The 23,424-nt window shown below is 47.9% G+C and overlaps 2 protein-coding genes across 2 annotated transcripts in view; both read right to left on the bottom strand.

Moving 5' to 3' along the window:
- Nucleotides 1-23,424, bottom strand: part of RPA1 (replication protein A1) — an 86,607-nt gene that overhangs the window by 59,348 nt on the left and 3,835 nt on the right. The window contains exons 3-4 of the mRNA XM_040423561.1: nt 18,198-18,276; nt 4,249-4,357 (exon numbers count right to left, since the gene is read on the bottom strand). Coding sequence (XP_040279495.1) covers nt 4,249-4,357; nt 18,198-18,276 — 188 coding nt within the window. The remainder of the gene's footprint in view (nt 1-4,248; nt 4,358-18,197; nt 18,277-23,424) is intronic.
- On the bottom strand, nt 11,246-13,032 carry LOC120994766 (lamina-associated polypeptide 2, isoforms alpha/zeta-like). The gene is made up of 2 exons (XM_040423562.1): nt 12,607-13,032; nt 11,246-12,529 (listed from the first exon to the last, which is right to left on the bottom strand). The coding sequence occupies exons 1-2, from the start codon at nt 12,661-12,663 to the stop codon at nt 11,246-11,248; spliced, it is 1,341 nt and encodes a 446-aa protein (XP_040279496.1). The 5' UTR covers nt 12,664-13,032.

The following is a 23,424-nucleotide window of genomic DNA, read 5'->3' as shown; positions in this document are numbered from 1 at the left end:
CAAAAAAAAATTTTAGAATCCATTTTTGAGGTTACCTCCTTTCTGCTGGCTGCCATGTATTAATTATAGCATCAGACAGGCCTTCGGATTTTAATGTCACCCTTTCAGGTTCCATGCAGCTAGATGTAAACTCTCTATCCTGGGATGAAACACTGGACCTTGAGATACTAGATCCTGCACCCAGGGAAGCAACGGCTTTGGACAGAGGAGGTCTACTTGGGGAGTTCCCCATCTGTCCGCTATCTGGAGAAAAATCCGCTTTTTTAAATTCCATTCTGATGAATGTAGGGGAACCCTGCTTCGAAAGTCTGCTTTTACGTTTAGGGAGCCTTTCAAATGTACTGCAGACCAGGACCTCAGATGTATCTCTGCCCAAGAAAAGATCTTTTCCGCCACTTGATTTAGCGCTACACTCCTTGTTCCTCCCTGCTGGTTTAGATAGGCCACTACTGTCGTGTTGTCTGATCTCACTTGTATGTCTTTTCCTTCCATGTTTTGAGATACAGCATTTACTGCATCCCAGACTGCAGTTAATTCCCTCCGATTGGAGGATAGAACCATTTGTTCCTTGGACCATTGACCTTGGAAAGCATGTTGAGAGCAATGAGCCCCCCAACCCCACAGGCTTGCATACGTCATAATTATTTCCAGGTGCCTGGGACTCCAGGGAACCCCCTCTCAGTAGGTAAACTGGGTTTAGCCACCACAGTAGAGACTCAATTACGGATGGAGAAATGGCGATTTTTCCTTCTAGCGAATTTAGATTCCTCTTCCAATTCTCTAGAAGCCATTGGTGAAATACACAAAGAATGGAACTGGGACCATTTTACCGCTGGGATACAGGCAGTTAGAGTGCCTAGAAGTTTCATGGCCTCTCTGACTCTACAAAATGGACAAACAAGGAATTATGAAACCTTGTCTATTACACCCAAGACTTTTTGAGGGGGAAGAAAGTTTTTTTTTGAGCCTAGTAATACCCCTAAAAAATGTATTTTAGAGACGGGCAGGGGTTTGATTTTTCCCAATTTACGGTATAACCCAACCTATTTGATAGGGGGATCTGAAGAGTTTGAAAAAGGCTGTTTTCTAGGGATTCTTTTGAGTTTCCTACTACTAGAAGATCAGTTAGGTAGGGAACGATGATGTTTAGTCTTATCAGATGAGCAACTACCTCTATCATGACCTTGGTTAAAACCCTTGGAGCGGAAGGGATTCCAAAGGGGAGAACTTGGAACTGGAAATATTGAAGAGCCGCTCCCAAGAAAACTCAGACTTTTCGCATACCGGAATATGATAATATGTGTCCCTTAAATCTAGGGAAGCCAGAAAGTCTCCTTTTAGCAGATTTATGGTAGATTTTATAGACTCCATTTAGAATTTTTCGTATTTGATGAATTTGTTCAGGCTCTTCAAGTTTATTATCAGACGGAATTTCCCTTTTTTTTCTTCAAAAAACCTGTCGAATAATAATAACCTGTTTGTTAGCTCCAAAATGCCCTCCAGTTTCTCTTGTAGAGAGGCCGATTTCTGGATCGGGGTTACCTTGAACACATCTATTATGGAAGACGGAAAGAAATGTCGTACCCTACTGATATAATATTTAGAACTCACGAATTGGAGGTAATTTCTTCCCATTCCTCAGCAAAGGATTTGAATCTTCCGCCCACCTGATGTCTGGCGTCATTGTTTAGAGGTTTCAGAGCTCTTGGGGTTAAACAAGAAACCTCTTCCTCACAAATCTCGCTCCTGCGCCGCTCCACACTTGTCCTGCACCTGCGCACTGCTGTACCCATTATGAGCAGAGAAACAGGGAGTTAGACTGCGCATGCGCCAGTCCGTAGCTCGAAATCCAGCGGGCAGAAGTAACCAGCCGCTGCAGAGGACTGCAGTGAAGCCAAAGAAGGGGCGGGTCGGCGCAGCAGCGTCTTTCCTCTAGCAGGCGCGAGATTTGTGAGGGAGAGGAGGAGGTCATAATAGGAAAGGAGGGCAGGCCAGAGGGATGAAAGAGGTGTGGTTTTCTGGGCACATTGCCGAAGGGCCTGGGCGCTTGCTGCAGTAACGCCGCCCCTGGGCACTTGCCGAACCTCATTAGCATACATTTTAAAAGTCTTTTTTGGAAGATCTCAGCGAGGGACTGCACAAATGAAGGTACCATTGGAATGTGGGCAAAGGAGTCTATAACCTGATCTGGGCAGTCTAAAAGGCTCAGATTAGGTGACAAACTCCCTTTAAGGATAAAAAGGTACAAAGCGGAGCAACAGAAAAGGTGGATTTGAAGAGCAAAGCAGTCAAAACAGACCATGAATGGAAGGGACAGCAGCGAGGAATGCAACGTTCCAGGAGAGAGTGAAGCGGAATTCACTAAGAGGTTCAAAATGGGAGTGGTGGAAAACAGAAAAGAGTCTTGCGCCAAGTCCCATGGTTCTACTGTGAGAAGTAGGGTGATGCAAAATGCTTTACTCCTTGTAAGAAGGCCTTCATCTGGGTGCAGAAGGTGCTGGAACAAGATAGCACCCTTTATGGACTACTCCAAAGCAAACCGGAAGATGCCATTGGTGCGGCATCTGAGGGGTTAACTGACGCAGATCGCAGCTACCTGTCAGAGGTCGGGTGCCGGCTATGTGATTCTGCCGCCATCACCCGCCTCCTGTACTTGAATTAATGGGCGAGTTATCTTCATTGGTGGCGCAGTGGCCACAGCCCCCCCCCCCCCCCCCCCCGTCTTTTCATTGGTGGCAGCAGCACAGGGGGAGGGAGAGACTGCTGAGCGAATGCCTGCAGGAATTATTGGCTCACATGTCCCGCCGCAATATTCCACTACAGCGCAGAAGCCCTGTCGCAAATGGCAAAAGTCTTGTCGCCATCTGCAAATTTTAAGGCACATTGGCGACCATTTGGAGCACTTATATAGAGTAGGTTCCCTACCAAAAGAAGTCACCTTGCCATGGTGGAATGATATAGTATAAATGATTTTTTATCAATATAATTGCTATGAATGTCATTCATTTTATACAGTGCATATAGCATTAGTTCATATATTCTGTTTGCAGAGTCCCGTTGTTTTGGCTTTTACTATTTTCAGCCATAAAGCCTCTAAAGATTCCAAAAAAGCCTTGAAAAAGAATCTGGACACGTGAATCAACTGCAAAGTGCAGTCCACAAGATCTTCAAAAGGGGCTCTAATGAAGCGGCTTCGGCCAAACTTTACAAGACTTACTCACCCAGGAAGATGAAAGGTTGACTGTAGGGATGAGACTGCTGTGACAAAAGTGGATTTGGAAAGAGTCTTATGAACGTAATCGTAAAAAAGGCAGCGTTGAATCAAAGTGTTGTTTTTAAAGGGGTAATCCAACATCTCCTATGTGCCGGGCCCCTCACAGGTAATTTACTTACCCCGCGCAGCTCCTGGTCCCCGCTGCTTCTCCCTGTACACGGATGAAAACATCCGGTGTCGGGGGATGAGCAGCCAATGGCAGGCGGGGACGAGCCTCCCTAGCATCATCCGCGATGCTAGGGAGGCTCATCCCCGTCCGCTATTGGCTGCTTACCCCCCCCCCCCCCCCCCCTTCCCCGACACCAGATGTTTGCCTTGATGTACAGGGAAATGCAGCAGCAGTGGTGCGGGGACCAGGAGCGCCACAAGGAGAGGGGTAAGTATATTACCTGTGAGGGGCCCAGCACATGGGGGGGCAGTTGGAGACGTTTGATAACCCCTTTAAGGCAGGCTGACCTTAGATGGAGAGAGAGACCAATTAGAAACCAATTCCTCTGGAAATGGGAGACCCAATTGTTTAGAAGCGGACAGGCCCTCGCCTGGGAAGTGTAAACATCCTGACTAGCTTCACACTAGTTCTAGCGATGCTGCAGGGAACAGCTTGCCTGATCTCTCTGCATTCCCGGAAGGATGAAAAATTCTCGGTCTGGGCCCATTGACTATAAAGGGGGTCGGCGGAGATCCAGAACCCGAGAATTGGCCAGAAGAAAACTGCTGCTAGTGTGAGCCTTGTAGTGGCAAGGCCTATACCTATGATGCCCCCAATGATGTTAAGAAAAAGGCCAACAATCAAGTATTCCAGAGGCATCTATCAACCTACAAAAATCATAGCATTTCTACAAATACAATAGAGCCCACCACATGTGCATGAACCTGTACATTAAAAAATGGCAGACAAAAAAAAAAAAAAAAAAACTGAGCGAGGCTGCATCACATGAGTGACATGCTCACTGACAGACATAGGGGCCAAATACCTTCCATCTTTCAAGTTGTTCACAATGTACCGCGAGACCTCACAGATGCAGTTAGCTGCAAGGCGGTTCTCATCCACAAGACTGTTCAGCTGTGTTGCCAACATAAAAGCTAAAATGTGAAAAATATATAAAAGCTGTAATAACTGGTACATGTGTTCATAGCTATTCCATATACACTAGACAAATATTTATCCACATAAACTCATCTGTGTACGTCAAACAGCCAGGCTGAGCGACTACAGAGGCGAGCCATTGTACGGCATTTGTACTTCTGTGCACTGTGGTAATGGGAGCTCTGTAAGAATACAGGGGGCACAGAGTTAGGACTCCAGCGTATTTATGAAGAGAGCGCAACCTCAGGCTGCTGTGTATATGTGCATACATGGGAGTCCGTCAATTACTGCAAAGAGGGACAGAGGAGTACTCTGCTAATAAACACAGACTGCATTTTCTTCTTTACCCCTATTAGTCAAACCGCACTTTTTTTTTTATTAGCCACTTTGGCTAATAGGAGCAAGGACCTGTAAATATTAAGCTGAAATCTACTTTAAATGGCATCCGTCAGCAGATTTGTACCTGTGAGATTGGCTGACCTGTTACATCTGCACTTGGCAGCTGAAGACATCTGTGTTGGTCCCATGTTCATATATGTCCGCATTGCTGAAGAAAATGTTTTAATATATGTAAATGAGCCTCTAAGAGCAAAGGGGGAGTTACTGTTACACCTAGAGGCTCTGCTCTCTCTGGAACTGCCATGCCCTCTGCACTTTGATAGGCCCAGAACTGCTGATGGTTTCACTGCTTGACTCTATGAAAGTGCAGAGGGTGCAGCAGGTGCAGAGAGAGCAGAGCCTCTAGGTGTAAAGACAACGCCCCCGTAGCTCATCTGCATATATTGAACATCCTTTTCTCAGCAATGCGGTCACATATGAACATGGGACCAACACAGATGCCTTCAGCTGCCAAGTGCACATGTAAGGCTACTTTCACCCTAGTGTTCAGAGCGGGTCCGTCTGGTGTCTGCACAGACGGATCCGCTCCTATAATGCAGACGTTTGGATCCGTTCAGAACTGATCCGTCTGCATTATAGTTTAAAAAAATTCTAAGTGTGAAAGTAGTTCAGACGGATCCGTCCAGACTTTACATTGAAAGTCAATGGGGGACCGATCCGTTTGAAAATTGAGCCATATTGTGTCAACTTCAAATTGTAAGTCTGGACGGATCCGTTTGCCTCCGCACTGCCAGGCGGACACCGGAATGCTGCAAGCTGCGTTCAGGTGTCCGCCTGCTGAGCGGAGCGGAGGCTGAATGCTGCCAGACTAATGCATTCTGAGCAGATCCGCATCCAATCAGAATGCATTGGTAGCTGGACGGATGCGTTCGGGGCCGCTTGTGAGACCCTTCAAACGGACAGTGTCATAGGTACAAATCTGCTGACAGATGCCCTTTAAGGCATTGTGACTGAACTATGACAGTCTAGCAACAGTCACTCATGTCTGGGCCTATGCGGACAAATGCGCTAGCGTTTTATGGATAATTGTAAGATCTAAGATCTAAAAGCTTTTGATCTCTAAATTTGTAAAAAATAATTTGAATATCATATTCCCATCCTTAGTAATGCTAGCCTGAAGATACAGCCAACATGTAAGGGTTTCTATCCATGTCTCCAGATATTTCTTCCCTTGTGCTTTGGAGGCTCAGTGTGCTCATTTATGATACGTTTTATAAAGTCTGGGTCTACATGACTTCATTATATTGCTAGACGTGCCGAATTTATATGTTTTAGCAATATCTAAAAAAGGAGTACTAAAGGCTATAACAATGCACTTAATGAAGACATCTCACCTCTCCTGACAAGGCTGTTTTAGCATATATCTGCATTCCTAATGAAATCATTCTGAACACTTTGTATAAATCTGCATAGCACTGCTCCTCGGTTATTCCTCCTAGAAATAAAACCCTTAACCATGTGCTTCCATTCTCCTTAACAGGGTGCACCTACGCAGTCAGTCACTGTCAGCACTGAGTGGACAACAATGGGATAAGCCCCTAAGATTTAACAGTGTTGTCAATTTATTCAGAATTCTCTAGAGTGAATAAGAGAGGAACGGCACAAAGCAACAGGTCTGCTAATAGATCCCCTTTAAAAAAAAAGCACAGCACACTGACCAATACAAGTTAATGGGGCCATACACACCAATTTTTTTATTTAACGGATCTGGGCGCTCGACAAGAGAAACTCACTGCATGTTCTATTCAGGTCCATTTCTGCGGCTCAGAATAGCCATTTCTATTAACATTTCCACTGGTCTGTCCACAGCACTTTACTGCAGTTATCTGCTTATCGTTACAGGCAGGATTAGAATGACAGATACCACCTAAATATTAGAGCTGTCATGATCCCAGAACTTTGAGTTCGATACCAGAAAATGTATTGAGATACCACACACAGAAAAAAAAACAAGACACATTTAACCCCATGTCACCGGCAACTAAGTATCGATTGCTCATTATGTAAGGATGTACTCGCATGATTGGGTCACTGACCAATAATGTAAGGCACATGGATATCTAAATTAATAAAACCATGTGCCTCACGTTAAGGCTACATTCACACGAACATATTGTTTCCGTGTCCATTCCGTTTTTTTTTGTCAGTTTTTTCCGGATAGGATGCAGACCGATTCATTTCACACAGTGTGCTGTCCGCATCAGTATGTCCGTTCCGTAGCTCAGCGAAAAAAAATAAAAATAGAACATGTCCTATTCTTGTCTGTTTTAGGCATCATTACAATGAATCCGGAAAAAAAAATAAAAAATCATGGCATACGTTTTTTTTTTTTTTTGAGGATCCGCAATTTGCGGACCGCAAAACAAATACGGTCGTGTGAATGTAGCCTAAGGGTCCATTCACACGTCCGCATCCATTCCGCAATTTTTCAGAACAGGGGCGGACCCATTCATTTTCAATGGGGCCTGAATGTGCTGTCCGCATCCACACTTCCGTTCTGCAAAAAAATATAACATGTTCTATTCTATTTTGAGAGTGTCGGCGATGTGCAAAACACATACTGACATGTGAATAGACCCCAATAGTAACCCCATCAACTACCGCCTTACATAACGGGCAACATGGGGTTAATGTGTGACATGCATGATGGCGTTAAAATGATGTGCTTCACATTAATAGTATCAATGTGGACCTCCATGTGCCACATATTAACAGTAAGTAACCCCATCATGTACCTTGCATTAACCCCATGTTGCCCATGAGGAGGTAAATGATAGGGTTACTTATTAATGTGAGGCACATGGAGGTACATAAAGTATTAACACTATGTAGCTCACATTAATACAGGCATATTGTGGTGTCTCCATGAAAAACACACCTCTGTCACCTGCTCGTGACGCCATCGCCACATAAAAACATGGGGGAGGGGGGGCGTGGCCTGACTATGGCGGTGTGAGGACGCACAGTTGTGGAGCTCACGCCACGAGGCTGAGAAACCAGGGGAATGATATTCATAAATGATCACTCGCATGAATCATAAGAAAGGAGTAGTGAATAGTGATCTGGATTAATTAAGACTTAACTTTTAATTTTGATACATTATAAAATAAGATCTATCCCTCAAAATATACTACTATATTACGATTTTCCAGTCAAAACTTTCTTCAGCTCAAATTTGCAGAAGCCCTTTACCATCAAGAATTTCATCAATTGCCGCTCACGGGGTGTGATCTATAAGATCACATGCGTGTGCAGACTTGAATATATAGGAAAAGAGTATTACACTCACCGGTAATCCGGTTTCCTGGAAGTCTCCATGACACCAAGTCCTGAGAGATTGACTTCCTTCTGATTGGACAGGAAAAACACAGAGAGGTTAAAACCCCCACCCCCTCCTCACATCACCAGTGTATTTTAACGAAGAACCCCAGGATGAAAGGATAATAGCTAATAGCAGAAAAAAAGGGTGGGATATATGTGGTGTCATGGAGACTTCCAGGAAACCGGATTACCGGTGAGTGTAATACTCTTTTCCCCAGTCGTCTCCATGACACCAAGTCCTGAGACAATATCAAAGATACAATTAGGGGGGGACAACTGCCGACAGGACCTTACGTCCAAATCTTAGGTCGTCATTAGCAGCTACATCTAGTCTGTAGTGCTTAGTGAAAGTATGAACTCTTTTCCATGTTGCTGCCCTGCAAATCTGTTGTAAGGAGGCTGAGGCTTTTTCCGCCCAGGAGGCAGCCATGCCTCTCGTAGAATGTGCTTTTAGGGAAGCAGGGACGTCTTTTCCCTGAGCTTTATATGCTTCGGAGATTGCCATCTTAATCCATCTGGAGATGGAACTTTTTGCCGCTTTCTTCCCTTTGTTAGGACCTGAAAATTGGACAAACAGATTTTTGTCTTTTCTCCAAAGGCTGGTAGCTTCCAGGTACTTTAAGACCGCTCTCCGGACATCTAATGTGTGGTAAGTGATTTCTTGATCGTTTTTCGGATCGTCACAGAACGAGGGGAGAACAATGTCCTGAGACCTATGGAAGGTCGAGACTACCTTGGGGAGGAAAGTCGGATCTAATTTGAAAATTAATTTGTCCTCAAATATTGCAAGGAATGGTTCTTGGATGGACAAGGCCTGCAGCTCACAGACCCTTCTGGCTGAGGTTATTGCCACCAGAAAAATCGTTTTAATGGTAAGCCATCTGATGTGGATAGAGTCCAGAGGTTCGAATGGATCGGAGGTTAGACCCCCTAGTACTGTATTAAGGTTCCATGGTGGCACCATGTTTCTAATTGTAGGTCTGATCCTATCTGCCGCCTTAAGGAATCTGGATATCCAGGGATGTTCCGTTAGCTTGGTATTATATAGTGCTCCTAAAGCCGATACCTGGACCCTAAGGGTATTGGGGGATAGACCTAAATCTAGCCCTTCTTGAAGAAAATCCAGGATTAGTGAGATGTTGGCTCTAAACTGGTTGAAGGAGGTCCCAGACCAATCAGCAAATTTCTTCCATATTTTTTGGTACTTGTCGTTGGTACTCTGTTTCCTGCTAAGGAGTAAGGTGTTCACTACTTTTTTTGATAGACCAAAGTTTAATAAGTTGGATTCTTCAGAATCCAGGCTGTTAACTTTAGTATTTTCAGGTCTGGGTGAGAAATAGGTCCCTGACTTAGAAGGTCCGGCCTTTGAGGTAGAAGGAGAGGAGCTTCCACGCTGAGGGCTTTCAAGAGGGAGAACCAACTTCTCTTGGGCCAGAAGGGGGTTATCAGGATTAGTGTACACTTTTCTTTTAGGAACTTCTGTAACACTCTGGGGATAAGCGGAAATGGGGGGAAGGCGTAGACTAAGTTTGTTGTCCAACTCTGGTTGAGGGCGTCTACTGCCCGAGGATGATCCCTGGGGTTGAGGGAGAAGAACTGGTTTAGCTGATGATTTCTCCTGGATGCAAACAGGTCTATCGTCGGCCTGCCCCATTTCTTCGTGATTAAATGGAAGGCTTCTGGGGCTAACATCCATTCCCCTGGGTCTAGTCTGTGCCGGCTTAGGTAATCGGCCTGAATGTTTAAAACTCCCTTCAAATGAACCGCTGAAAGAGATTGAATGTTGCCTTCTGCCCAGGAAAAGATTTTGTTTGCCAGGTTCTGTAGCGGGCGATGCCTTGTGCCTCCCTGGTGTTGGATAAAGGCCACGGCTGTAGCGTTGTCCGAGTAGACTAGGACGTGACGACCCTTTGCCAGCTGACTTGTGTGTTTCAGTGCTTCCCACACTGCCCTCAGCTCCTTGAAATTTGAGGATTGCTGGCTCACGTAATTCCCCCATGTTCCCTGGTAGGAGTTCCCCTGGACGACCGCTCCCCACCCGTGGAGGCTGGCATCTGTTGTGATGACTAGAGGGAGATCTTGTGCCCAGAAAATCCCGTTTTCTAGGTTCGAATTGCTGAGCCACCAAGTTAGTGATTTTTTGGTCTCTGCATCTAAGAATATTTTCCTCTCTAGGGTTAATTGCGATCTGTTCCATTTGTCTAAGATGAATTTCTGGAGTGGTCTTAGATGGAACTGTGCCCAGGCAACTGCTGGAATGCAAGCGGACAGACTCCCTAGTACCTTCATGGCCTGTCTTATTGAACAGAATTTCTCCTTCTTGAACTTCCTCAAAGCTGTCTGAAGTTTTACTATCTTTTGAGGTGGTAGAAAGGATCTTTGGGAGACTGTGTCTAGAGTAATGCCCAGAAAAACTTTCCGTTTGGATGGGATTAAATCCGATTTTTTCCAATTGATGAGCCAACCTAGGCTCTGTAGATGATCCAGGACTAACCCGAGATGGATTCCCATGGTCTCTATGTTGTCCGCCACTACCAGTAGGTCGTCCAGATAGGGGATCACACAAATTGCCTTTTCTCTCAAGGTTGTCAAGGCTTCCGCCATTATTTTGGTAAAAAACCCTTGGGGCAGAAGAGATCCCGAAGGGGAGACACCTGAACTGGAAATGCTGAATGTTTCCCTCCAATTCTATTGCGAACCTTAGGAATTCCCTTGATGACCTGTGAATTGGGACGTGATAATAGGCGTCGCTTAAATCTATTGTGGCCATCACTGCATCCTTTTTTAAGAGTTTCACTGCTGACTTCAGGGTCTCCATTTTGAATTTTTGATATCTTACGTATTTGTTTAGATGTTTCAGATTTATAATTACCCTGGATTTCCCGTTTGGTTTCTTTATAATGAAGAGGCGGGAATAGAATCCCAGTCCTGTCTGATTTTTCGGGACGGGCTCTATGGCGTCCAAGGTTAATAGGTTTTTTATGTCGTTTTTTAAGGTCGCAGTTTGAGATGGGGGAAGGGTAGTGATCACATATTTCTGTGGAGGGGAAGAGAGAAGATCTATCAGATAACCCTCTTGTATAATACTTAAGATCCACCGGCTGTTTGTTACATGCTCCCAAGATCTTAGAAAGGAGCCGAGTCTTCCCCCCACTGGTATGGCGTCATTGTTTGTTGTTGGATGAGGAGGCTTCGGCCCGATTTGGGTTGAAGAGGAAGCTTCTCCCCCTGCCTCCCTTCGCATAGCTCCACCTCCCAGTCTTCCCTTTATCTTTTTTATTTTCGGGTTGAAAAAATCGGTCACGAAAGGGCTGCCTTTTTTGTTTATATCTTTCCTCTGGAAACCCTCTTTTTTTATTTGTCGCGTTGTCTAGGATTTTATCTAGATCTTCTCCGAAAACGTACTGACCGTGGAAGGGGAGTGCGATTAATTTATTTTTAGATGTGATATCTCCTGACCACGCTTTAAGCCATAGTGCCCTTCTCGCTGTATTTGAGAGAACAGCTGTACGGGCGGACAGTTTAACTGATTCAGCAGCTGCGTCTGCTAGAAAGGAGGTTGCCATCTTTAATAGAGGCAAGCTCTCTAGAATTTGATCCCGTGGTGTCTTATTGACCAGATGTATCTCTAGCTGGTCTAGCCAAAGGTTCAGTGTTCTGGCCACACATGTGGAGGCAACGCCCGGTTTGAGAAGGGCCGCCGTAGTCTCCCAGGTCTTTCGCAAGAGACTTTCCGCTTTCCTGTCTAGAGGATCTTTCAATTGTGCTGAGTCTTCAAACGGTAGGGCCGTATGTTTTGCTACCTTGGCCACTGGCGCGTCTACTTTGGGAATGGTCTCCCAATCCGTACAGTCCTCTTGGCTAAAGGGGTAGCGCCTCTTAATTCCTCTTGGGATAAAGGATCCTTTATCCGGTTTTTCCCATTCAGACCTAATTAATTTTTGGACACTATCAGGGACTGGAAAAACGGCCTTCTTCCTTTCACCTAGACCCCCAAAAATTTCTTGCTGGGTAGACCTAGGGGTTTTAGGCATCTCCATCTGAATGGTGGCCCTGATGGCCCTGATAAGTTCATCAATATCTTCAGGATTGAACAGGAAGCGCTTATATTCGCCCTCTTCATCTGAAGATGCCGGGTGTTTTTGGACAGATTCGGAGTCTGAGACCGCCAGCCCCTCAGAGTCGGAATCCAGGATAAGTGATTTAACACTACGGGCGTCCTGAGTGGGGGGAACTTTGGGAGGAGTAGGTTCTCTGGTAGTTAAGGCTAGCTGAACCTCTTCTTTTACCACTTTTCTAATGTCTTCAATTAGACTAGAAGACTCAGACTTGATGACACTGGCAGTACATTCTTTACACAGGGGCTTGGATCCAGTGTTAGACAATCTTTTGCAGCAAATACCACATTTTCTAGTTTTTTTGGCTGCAGAAGCCGAATCCTTTTCTCCCTGAAATGGTAAGGGAGGAAAGGATGAGCAGACTGAACCCACCATACAAGGCATGTACCTGAGAACAGGTTACTCACTGTCCCAGGGTTTGATGCAGGCTCGGTTCCAGAGCCCGGCGTGAGGGGGGTGCTCATCTTGACTCCCGACCGCTTCAGAGATGCTTCACCAAAATATGTGAGCCGCGCTATGCAGGGCGCCGTTACACAGGTCCTGAGCGTTTTTATAGTGTCTCCATGTGCTTCTCATGCTGCAGGACCTGTGGCGCATGTTGATGACGTCAGCGCGCTTAGCTCCGCCCCCGGCGTCTGACGTCATCCGCCTGCCGGCCGGAAGGGACACATCACAGTGCCGATCCGCCGTGTTCCTCCTTCCCTCTGCATCAAGCCCTCCGGGACCGCCGCAGAGGGAATCTTCGCAGGGGCACTACCTATGTGCCCGAGCCCAGGCCTAACCAAACGGAGGAGGGAGAGCTGCACTGCAGATCCGACCTCGGCCCAGATGAAAAAAAAAAAAAAAACTCCAGGTGAGCCCAAACGAGCTCCGTGCACCTCTCCTGCTTCCTATCCTGATGGGACAGGAAAAACACTGATGATGTGAGGAGGGGGTGGGGGTTTTAACCTCTCTGTGTTTTTCCTGTCCAATCAGAAGGAAGTCAATCTCTCAGGACTTGGTGTCATGGAGACGACTGGGGAAAGACCAAAAGAGAGCTGCGTAGACACCTCGGGGAGCACCTGGGTGACATCACGAATGAGCGCGACACACCAGTAGCCCGGCATGTGAATGACACCCACGGCGGGGACCCCAGCTGTATTAGGGCTATAGGCATTGACAAAATCCCACCGCCTATACGTGGTGGTGATTGGGACCATCTGCTACTACAGCGGGAAGCACGCTGGACATTCCAACTTAACACAGTATCCCCTAGAGGTTTGAACGAACATCTCCATTTTGGCTGCTTCCTGTAATATCTGTCCTAATGACAAATTTTTCTCCATATTTTGGTAGAATGGACTTTACCTTCCATGGTGCCCACCATCCCCCCTTTGAGTCTCTTTTGGCCACGGTTAAGAAATTAAAACATCAAACCACCACAAATACCATTCCCCATCTATTACAAACCCATATCAGGGTAGGGTTGGACGATATCAAAAATATTCCCACGATAACGATATTAAGAAATTTATCGCGATAACGATATATATCGTGATAAATGCCCATTTAGAAGAAAAAAACACTTGGGGCCACAAGGAGACGTTACACTGTATGGGGGCGGGCAGCCACAAGGAGACGTTACACTGTATGGGGGCGGGCAGCCACAAGGAGACGTTACACTGTATGGGGGCGGGCAGCCACAAGGAGACGTTACACTGTATGGGGGCGGGCAGCCACAAGGAGACGTTACACTGTATGGGGGCGGGCAGCCACAAGGAGACGTTACACTGTATGGGGGCGGGCAGCCACAAGGAGACGTTACACTGTATGGGGGCGGGCAGCCACAAGAAGACGTTACACTGTATGGGGGCAGCCACAAGGAGACGTTACACTGTATGGGGGCAGCCACAAGGAGACGTTACACTGTATGGGGGCAGCCACAAGGAGACGTTACACTGTATGGGGGCGGGCAGCCACAAGGAGACGTTACACTGAATGGGGGCGGGCAGCCACAAGGAGACGTTACACTGTATGGGGGCGGGCAGCCACAAGAAGACGTTACACTGTATGGGGGCGGGCAGCCACAAGAAGACGTTACACTGTATGGGGGCGGGCAGCCACAAGAAGACGTTACACTGTATGGGGGCGGGCAGCCACAAGAAGACGTTACACTGTATGGGGGCGGGCAGCCACAAGAAGACGTTACACTGTATGGGGGCAGCCACAAGGAGACGTTACACTGTATGGGGGCAGCCACAAGGAGACGTTACACTGTATGGGGGCAGCCACAAGGAGACGTTACACTGTATGGGGGCAGCCACAAGGAGACGTTACACTGTATGGGGGCAGCCACAAGGAGACGTTACACTGTATGGGGGCAGCCACAAGGAGACGTTACACTGTATGGGGGCAGCCACAAGGAGACGTTACACTGTATGGGGGCAGCCACAAGGAGACATTACACTGTATGGGGGCAGACGGGGCAGTTCCCCAGCCTCTGATCAGCCCCCCCAGCCTCTCCCTCTTATCAGCCCCCTCTGGTAACCCCCCCCCCCCCCAGTATTAATCATTGGTGGCAGTGGCCACAGGGTCCCCCTCCCATCATTGGTGGCAGTGGGCCCCCCCTCCCCAGTATTAATCATTGGAGGCCACAGGGTCATCCCCCCCATCATTGGTGGCAGTGGGCCCCCCCTCGTTCCCCAGTATTAATCATTGGAAGCCACAGGGTCGTCCCCCCATCATTGGTGGCAGTGGGCACCCCCTCCTCCCTCCCCAGTATTAATCATTGGAGGCCACAGGGTCGTCCCCCCATCATTGGTGGCAGTGGGCCCCCCCTCCTCCCTGCCTCCCCAGTATTAATCATTGGAGGCCACAGGGTCGTCCCCCCATCATTGGTGGCAGTGGGCCCCCCCTCCTCTCTCCCTCCCCAGTATTAATCATTGGAGGCCACAGGGTCGTCGTCCTCCTCCTCCCCCCATCATTGGTGGCAGTTTGTAGTTCCGATCGGAGTCCCAGCAGTGTAATGCTGGGGCTCCGATCGGTTACCATGGTAGCCAGGACGCTACTGGAGCCCTGGCTGCCATGGTATGTTAGTGAGCAGCATTATACTCACGTGCGTCGTGGCTGCCAGGCGCTCCTTCTTCTGTCTGTGCGGCGCATTGCTAAGGCTTATAGCATTAGCAATGCGCCGCACAGACAGAAGGAGCGCCTGGCAGCCACGACGCACGTGAGTATAATGCTGCTCACTAACATACCATGGCAGCCAGGGCTCCAGTAGCGTCCTGGCTACCATGGTAACCGATCGGAGCCCCAGCATTACACTGCTGGGACTCCGATCGGAACTGCAAACTACCACCAATGAAGAGGAGGAGGACGACGACCCTGTGGCCTCCAATGATTAATACTGGGGAGGGAGGGAGGAGGGGGGCACTGCCCACATTCCCGGCACCCGACCTCTGAGAGGACGCTGTGATCACCTGAGGGGTTAATTGCACGGATCACAGCGTCCTATCAGAGGTCGGGTGCAGGAAATGCGAGTCACAGAATTCCTTCCCTCCCCCACGCCCGCCGAACTGCTGAGAGAGCCACCGCAAGCGGCCAGCAGGTATCGGGGGCATTTGCACGAGTAGAAGTACTCTGCAAATGTCCCGTATCGGTTCATGCTGGGGCGGGCGGCCGCAGATTTAGAAGCGGTCAGCGTACATGACCGCTTCTATGACGTCACGAAATACCGCGGTATTTACGAAACGGCGATATTGCCATATCGCCGTTTTCTTAATACCGCGGTATATCGCTCAACCCTATATCAGGGTGTGTTTAGGTGTATACTGTATGGACATACATCCCGATGCCCATCAATGCACACCCATACGGTGCTCTTATATCAATGCCCGTATGTATGGACTAGATATGTATCTATATTGTGTCCCCTTTATGTTTAACATGTGTCCACAGTATGCAGTTAGTGGACAGTGCCCCCATGCCTATATTTCATATACTGTAGAACCTTCTCTCATGCTATCGATATTCGCATGAGAGCTGCGATGCCCGGCGAAACCGGCAGTCTACCCTCAAATTGTAGTATATATCGGAGGCGACGCGCCTGCGCGGTGACCTACTTTCGCTATTAGCCACTGGCGCAGGCGCATCATGCGCCGCTCCATGCACGCTACACTTTGGGTCCTGGCAAATTCTTCTGCGCATGCGCCACCTCTACATCCCGCAATGACTGACGTCACTATATTGCGCGTCGCGCACATATGTCAAAGCGCCGTTTTCACATCTTGTGACGTCACCATATTGCTCGACGCGCGCACATGTCGATGCAACGCTTTAAAAGATCGGCGGGCTCCTGCAGAAAAGCCAGGTAACATCAATGCCTACGGCCCCAAATTGTGTACCGCAACGAAGGGAGGGGGTATTTCATCTGTCCCTTTAGGTTTTGCACCTACCTGTGCATTCTACTCCATCTGGGAGCCATCTCTCCCAGTGGTTCTTGTACTTGCTGGTGAGTACTACTCCCAGCAACTGCTTGGTGGTGAATATCGTCTACGGCAAGCGAATCATATTTTGGCCCATTTTACATATTCCCCTGATGAGAGGATTGTTTCTGCCTCAGAAACGTGCATGTTGGGATCTTTTCAGGGCAAAATAGTGAATGCAATTCCAGGGTTAGGTTCCGGACGGGGGCCCAATTAGTGGGATACCCCGTGGTTAGACCAACAGGACTATTGTAGGGCCCTGAGGGTCGTCTAGGGATAAATACCTTCCTGTGATCCCCCCACATCGTGAAGACTCTTCTGTCAAACCGGACCACCCTAACAAGGAACGGAGGTGTCTGGAGTACCCACCATCTGTAGGGTAGGACATTGGGTTTCAACGGTGCAGCCGTGCACCTTATGATATAGGTGCAGCTGTGTATGTTTGCTGCACGGTGTCTTTTTTTGCACCTAATCATTGTATGTTTTCTGTTTTTTCTGTATGTCGCTGTGCATTATGTATACACTGCTATGTGCTGTTTTCTGCATTATTGCTTGAATTGTGCACATAGGGTGCCAGTATACATTGATTGCTGCTACCTTGTTTTTGTGCACCCAAAGTGCTAGTGCATATCAGCTCTTGCTACCTTCTAGTGTCCGACACTGATTGTATAAGTGTAGACACAGCTATCTTTGTTTCCAAAGTAAATTTGGTTTGCGGAAGATAGTCTTTTGTGAACTTTCATAACATGTATAGTCTTACGTTCATATTGATATGCATGTACCTAACAGCACAGTAACTTTCAACCTTGTTTATTCATGCAATTCAATTGCTTAAACACATTTCTTTAACTGCAATGTGTTTGGATCCTGCGAGATCCTATGATTAAGTTTTCCTTTCATATTTTGAATACACTGTTCAGGAAAAGTCATGCTTGAAAACCAATAAAAGCAAAGTAAACATAAAAAAACAGCAGAACATTTCTCCTGCAGCAATACTCCTCCTGGATGCTGCAGGATAAAGAACCTGTGGTGATGGCCATGTCACCTAATGTATGAATGTTACTGGTCACATGGCGATGACAATTATAGGTCATTCTCCTACCAGCAGTGGACCCATATTATCCCTCCTAACCAAGAATAGGCATTTCCATCAAAGGGCTGGCCGCTCCATAAAATATGGAGCGCACACCAACAGTATCCGTGATTTGCGGACCGCAAAAACAGACACGGTTGTCTGAATGTGCCCTTAGTCAATGTCTCTATGGCCCATGTAAACCAAATCTTTAAATGCTGTTAACTGCTCAGGTAAAAAGGCCGCCCCATAATTATGTTCGGGAAAGAGAATAAAAAAAAAATAATGCAATCACAAAATAAAAAAAACATATGAAAAAAGCACGTGTTTCGCGGTCTGGTTTTTCAGTGACACATTCCCTCTAAGTCTAGCTGTATTCCTGAGCAGAGCAAACACTCGTCTTCCCTCCTCCATTGGGAAGGTGACGGACAGGCTGCTGACAAAACACTAACAAGATACCCACATGAAAGAGTGTTCAATCCATCGCTCATCAGCAGTCGATAGCGCGGAGGACCATTCGCAGTGTTGATTGGACGTGTATTCTAAAAGAAGAAGACATTTTTTACTTCAGCAAAGGAGAATCAAATTAAACATATTTCTACATATTTGTTAATGCAATATACTAAATCAATTATTACCAAGTATTTAGATTATTCCAGATGTCTTGTCACAATGGTTTTCAGAGTAAATTGAAATAGAATTAGTGACTTTTAAATTTACCTTTAGGGCTCTTTCACACTTGCGTTGCCGGAATTACACGCCGGATCCGGAAAAACGCAAGTGTACTGAAAGCATTTGAAGACGGAACCGTCTTCCAAATGCTTTCAGTGTTACTATGGCACCCAGGACGCTATTAAAGTCCTGGTTGCCATAGTAGGAGCGGGGCAGCGGTATACAGTCCGTGCGGCTCCAGGGGCGCTCCAGAATGACGTCAGAGCGCCCCATGCGCATGGATGACGTGATCCATGCGACACGTCATCCATGAGCTTGGGGCGCCCTGACGTCACTCTGGAGCGCCCCTGGAGCCGCACGGACGGTAAGTATACTGCTCCCCACTACACTTTACCATGGCTGCCAGGACTTTAGCGTCCCGGCAGCCATGGTAACCATTCAGAAAAAGCTAAATGTCGGCTCCGGCAATGCGCCGAAACGACGTTTAGCTTAAGGCCGGATCCGGATCAATGCCTTTCAATTGGCATTAATTCCGGATCCGGCATTGCGGCAAGTGTTCCGGATTTTTGGCCGGAGCAAAAAGCGCAGCATGCTGCGGTATTTTCTCCGGCCAAAAAACGTTCCGTTCCGGAACTGAAGACATCCTGATGCATCCTGAACGGATTTCTCTCCATTCAGAATGCATTAGGATAATCCTGATCAGGATTCTTCCGGCATAGAGCCCCGACGACGGAACTCTATGCCGGAAGAAAAGAACGCAAGTGTGAAAGAGCCCTTAATCATGATAAAGCGGGTATAGGTATGTATTAGGGCTGCACGATATATTGCTAAAATAATCGAATCGCGATAATCGGCAAATGCGGTTTGGCGATTCGGCCGAGCCAAAAATGCCGCGATTATTATATATGAAGGGGCCCCTATTGATAAAAAAGTCCTCTGTCCTATTGATAACAGGTCCAGCCTCTGTACTTACTTTCACAATGAATGCACTGCAGCGACGAGCGGGAGCGAGCGAGGCAGCCGGCCGGCGCGTGACTGACGTCACTTAGTCACGCTCCTGCTTCCTGAATTAAGTGGGAGGAGCGTGACAGTGACGTCAGTCACGCGCCGGCCGGCTCGCTCTCTGCAGTGTGAGTGCATTCATAGTGAAAGTACAGAAGCTGGCCATTTTATGAATAGGAGAGAGTTATGTGCTCAGTTTAGGACACATGAAGGGACACATAGGGCCATGAGGGGGACCAGCATAAGATGCTATATGTGTGTCTTATGCTGGCCCCCCTCGTGGCCCCATGTGTCATAGCACACATCCCCCACATAACAGCGCCCTCCGCGGGTCCCCCCACATAACAGCGCCCTCCGCGGGTCCCCCACATAACATCGCCCTCCGCGGGTCCCCCACATAACAGCGCCCTCCGCGGGTCCCCCACATAACAGCGCCCTCCGCGGGTCCCCCACATAACAGCGCCCTCCGCGGGTCCCCCACATAACAGCGCCCTCCGCGGGTCCCCCACATAACAGCGCCCTCCGCGGGTCCCCCACATAACAGCGCCCTCCGCGGGTCCCCCACATAACAGCGCCCTCCGCGGGTCCCCCACATAACAGCGCCCTCCGCGGGTCCCCCACATAACAGCGCCCTCCGCGGGTCCCCCCCATAACAGCGCCCTCCGCGGGTCCCCCACATAACAGCGCCCTCCGCGGGTCCCCCACATAACAGCGCCCTCCGCGGGTCCCCCACATAACAGCGCCCTCCGCGGGTCCCCCACATAACAGCGCCCTCCGCAGATCCCCCACATAACAGCGCCCTCCGCAGATCCCCCACATAACAGCGCCCTCCGCAGATCCCCCACATAACAGCGCCCTCCGCAGATCCCCCACATAACAGCGCCATCCGCAGATCCCCCACATAACAGCGCCATCCGCAGATCCCCCACAACTACCGTATTTATCGGCGTATAACACGCACTTTTTACCCCTGAAAATAGGGGGCAAATCATGTATGCGTGTTATACGCCGATATTCATTGCGCTGTATGAGCCGGGAGAGAGGAGGGGCTGGAGTCCGTAACTAGGGGCGGGGCCCGGTGCAGTCACTGTACTCTTACACCGGGCCCCGCCGCTCACCAAAGTATTTATAAACGTGAATCCTTATCCTGTTATTAAGCTGCCCTCTCCCATGTTCCCCCTGTATCCCCATAGCACTTACTTAAGCTTCAATAGCAGGCAAAGCAGACGGCAGCAGTAACGTCACTCACTGACGTAGAGCGCCTGCTCCGCCCCCTTTAAGAATGAAGCAGGCGGAGCAGAAGCGCGACGTCAGTGAGTGACGTTCCTGCTGCCGTCCGCCCTGCCTGCTATGGAAGCGTGTGAATCGTAAGTGCTGTGGGGATACAGGGGAACATGGGAAAATGGGAGAGGGCAGCTTAATAACAGGATAAGGATTCACGTTTATAAATACTTCGGTGAGCAGAGGCCCGGTGTATTGGGGGACACTGTTATGAGGGGGATCTGTGGAGCACATATAGCAGTGTCATCCACAGATCCCCCCCCATAACAGTTCCATCCACAGATCCCCCCCACCCCATAGCAGTACAATTTGAAATTTAATTTTTTTTCCTGAAATTTCCCTTAAAATGAAGGGTGCGTGTTATACGCCAGTGCGTGTTATACGCCGATAAATACGGTATGTCATACCCAGCCGCGTCAGCGGCTCATATGGGAAAATCCAAGCAAATAAACCTCTAGCACAATTCCCTTAAAATATCGCATCGCACATCGTTATCGCAATTTTTAGGGCCCTAATCGCAATCGCACAAAATTCCCATATCGTGCAGCCCTAGTATGTATATACCAACATTGTGCACTACAAATAAACAAAAATTTCTTTGAAAGGGGAGTAGCAAACCCCAAAAAAAGAAAAAACATTCAAGGGTGACGGGATATATAAGCCTATAGGTTCGAGAAAGGATCAGGGTCTAGTGGAGGGCAGGGCAGACAGAAGCTTACCCTAATTGCCCTATATCTGCTTAGCCCAGGGTGACCCCCTGATGGTGGAGGCTCAGGCTGTTAGGGACAGGGAGCCTCCACCAGCAGGGGGTCACCCTGGGAACAGGCATATTCTATTAGTGCCGGCAATGTGCAGTCCGCAAAATGCGGAACGCACATTGCCGCTTTCTGTGTTTTGCGGATCCGCGGCTCCACAAAACACGTTGCGGACGTGTGAATGGAGCCTTAGGTCGCATCTGTCAGCAGATTTGTCCCTATGACACTGGCTGACCTGTTACATGTGCGCTTGGCAGCTGAAGGCATCTGTGTTGGTCCCATGTTCATATGTGCCCACATTGCTGAGAAATATGACGTTTTAATATATGCAAATGAGCCTCTAGGAGCAACGTGGGCGTTGTCATTACACCTAGAGGCTCAGCTCTCTCTGCACATGCGGCACCCTCTGCACTTTCATAGGGTCAGGCAGTGAAACCATCAGCAGGTCTGGTCCTTTCATAGTGCAGAGGGTGCAGCAGTTGCAGAGACAGCAGAGCCTCTAGGTGTAACCGTAACGCCCCGTTGATCCTAGAGGATCATTTACATATATTAAAACATTTTTCTCAACAATGCGGACACATATGTACATGGGGCCAACACAGATGCCTTCAGCTGCCGAGGGCACATAGGTACAAATCTGCTGACAGATGCCCATTAGAGGAAACCTACAATGATGGACATGGTGTCTGAGCTGCAGGCAGCACGTTATAGAGCAGGAAGAGCTGAGCAGACCGATATATAGTTTTGTGGGGAAAGATTCAGTATAACCTTTATTTTATTCATGTAAATTCCTGATCATTCTGGGCTTTGAAGTCAGGGAGGCGGTCTCCCATCAGTGACTGACAGCCTTCCCTCTATAACTGTATACAGAGAGAGCTGTCAATCACTGATAGGACCGCCTCCTTGACCTGACCCAGAATGAATGAAATACAAGTTATACAGAATCTTTTATCATAAATCTACAGTATACATCAGTCTGCTCAGCTCCTCCTGCTCTATAACATGCGGCCTGAAGCTTACATTGCATTTTCATGGTGACAGGTTCCTTTACCTTGCAGTATTTCCCAGATGCCTTTCGAAAACCCACGAGATTAGTGAGAAACAGTCCTGTATGGAGTCAGGTGGTTTACATCGGCATACATCAAACTGGCTATAAGGTTCCCTGGATTTGATCTGCCCTGGTGTACGTGTCTATAACTGATTTCCACACCTTGATGTCCAGTACTGTGCAAAACTTTTGGGCAAGAGTGAAAAATGCTGCCAACTAAGAATACTTTAAATAATAGAAGGGTTAATAGTTTACAGTCTTTCAGACTATAAGACCAAAAGTAAGGGAAAAATGGTAGTGCGTCTTATAGTCCGAATGCTAATTACTGCTTCCATTATGGAAGTGGTAATCAGCATCCAGGAGGCACGGGGAGGTGAGGGAAGCCGTGCAGTTTATAGTCTGAAAAATGACAATTTTTTTTTTTTAATCAATTAACAAAATGCTAAGTGAATGAACAAAAGGAAAATCTAAATCCAAATCGATATTAGGTGTGAGCACCCTCTACCTTCAAAATAGCATCAATTCTTCTAGATATACTTTCACGCTATTCGAAGGACCCACATGATGATGTAAATACACTAATAGTCCTGCAATCAGACAGAGACTGACTGACGATCATGAAATGTCCATGATACAGTCAGTTAGGGTCAGGGGAGCCGCGGTCGGCCTGGAAGATGCTGCCAACACACGGACCGTGTTTTCTGGGCCTTTCATGGTCGTGTGCATGAGCCCTATTAGACCCACACATGTTCAGCCTCCAGGCTGCCTCTGCAACACATCAGAACCTTACAATTGCATTCGTGGAAAGCTGATGGTGGCAGTTGGCCCTCTAAGTCCCTAGATGCTGCAATCGCTATTGACTGTACAATCAATCTAGGGAGTTAAGCAGCTGGGATTGAAGCTCTCAGATCCTGGCCGTTACAGCAGTAGCC

The sequence above is a fragment of the Bufo bufo genome, chromosome 3, assembly GCF_905171765.1.
Source record: "Bufo bufo chromosome 3, aBufBuf1.1, whole genome shotgun sequence".
Taxonomy (NCBI): Eukaryota; Metazoa; Chordata; class Amphibia; order Anura; family Bufonidae; genus Bufo; species Bufo bufo.
The sequence above is the reverse complement of the archived record's forward strand: the minus strand, read 5'-3'. Positions and strand labels throughout refer to the sequence as shown.

Coding starts and splice junctions, on each gene's coding strand:
- LOC120994766 (XM_040423562.1), bottom strand. CDS start 12,663: ATGAGCACCCCCCTCACGCCGGGCTCTGGAACCGAGCCTGCATCAAAC. Junction 12,530..12,606: donor CTGCATCAAACCCTGGGACA/GTGAGTAACCTG, acceptor TTACCATTTCAG/GGAGAAAAGGATTCGGCTTC.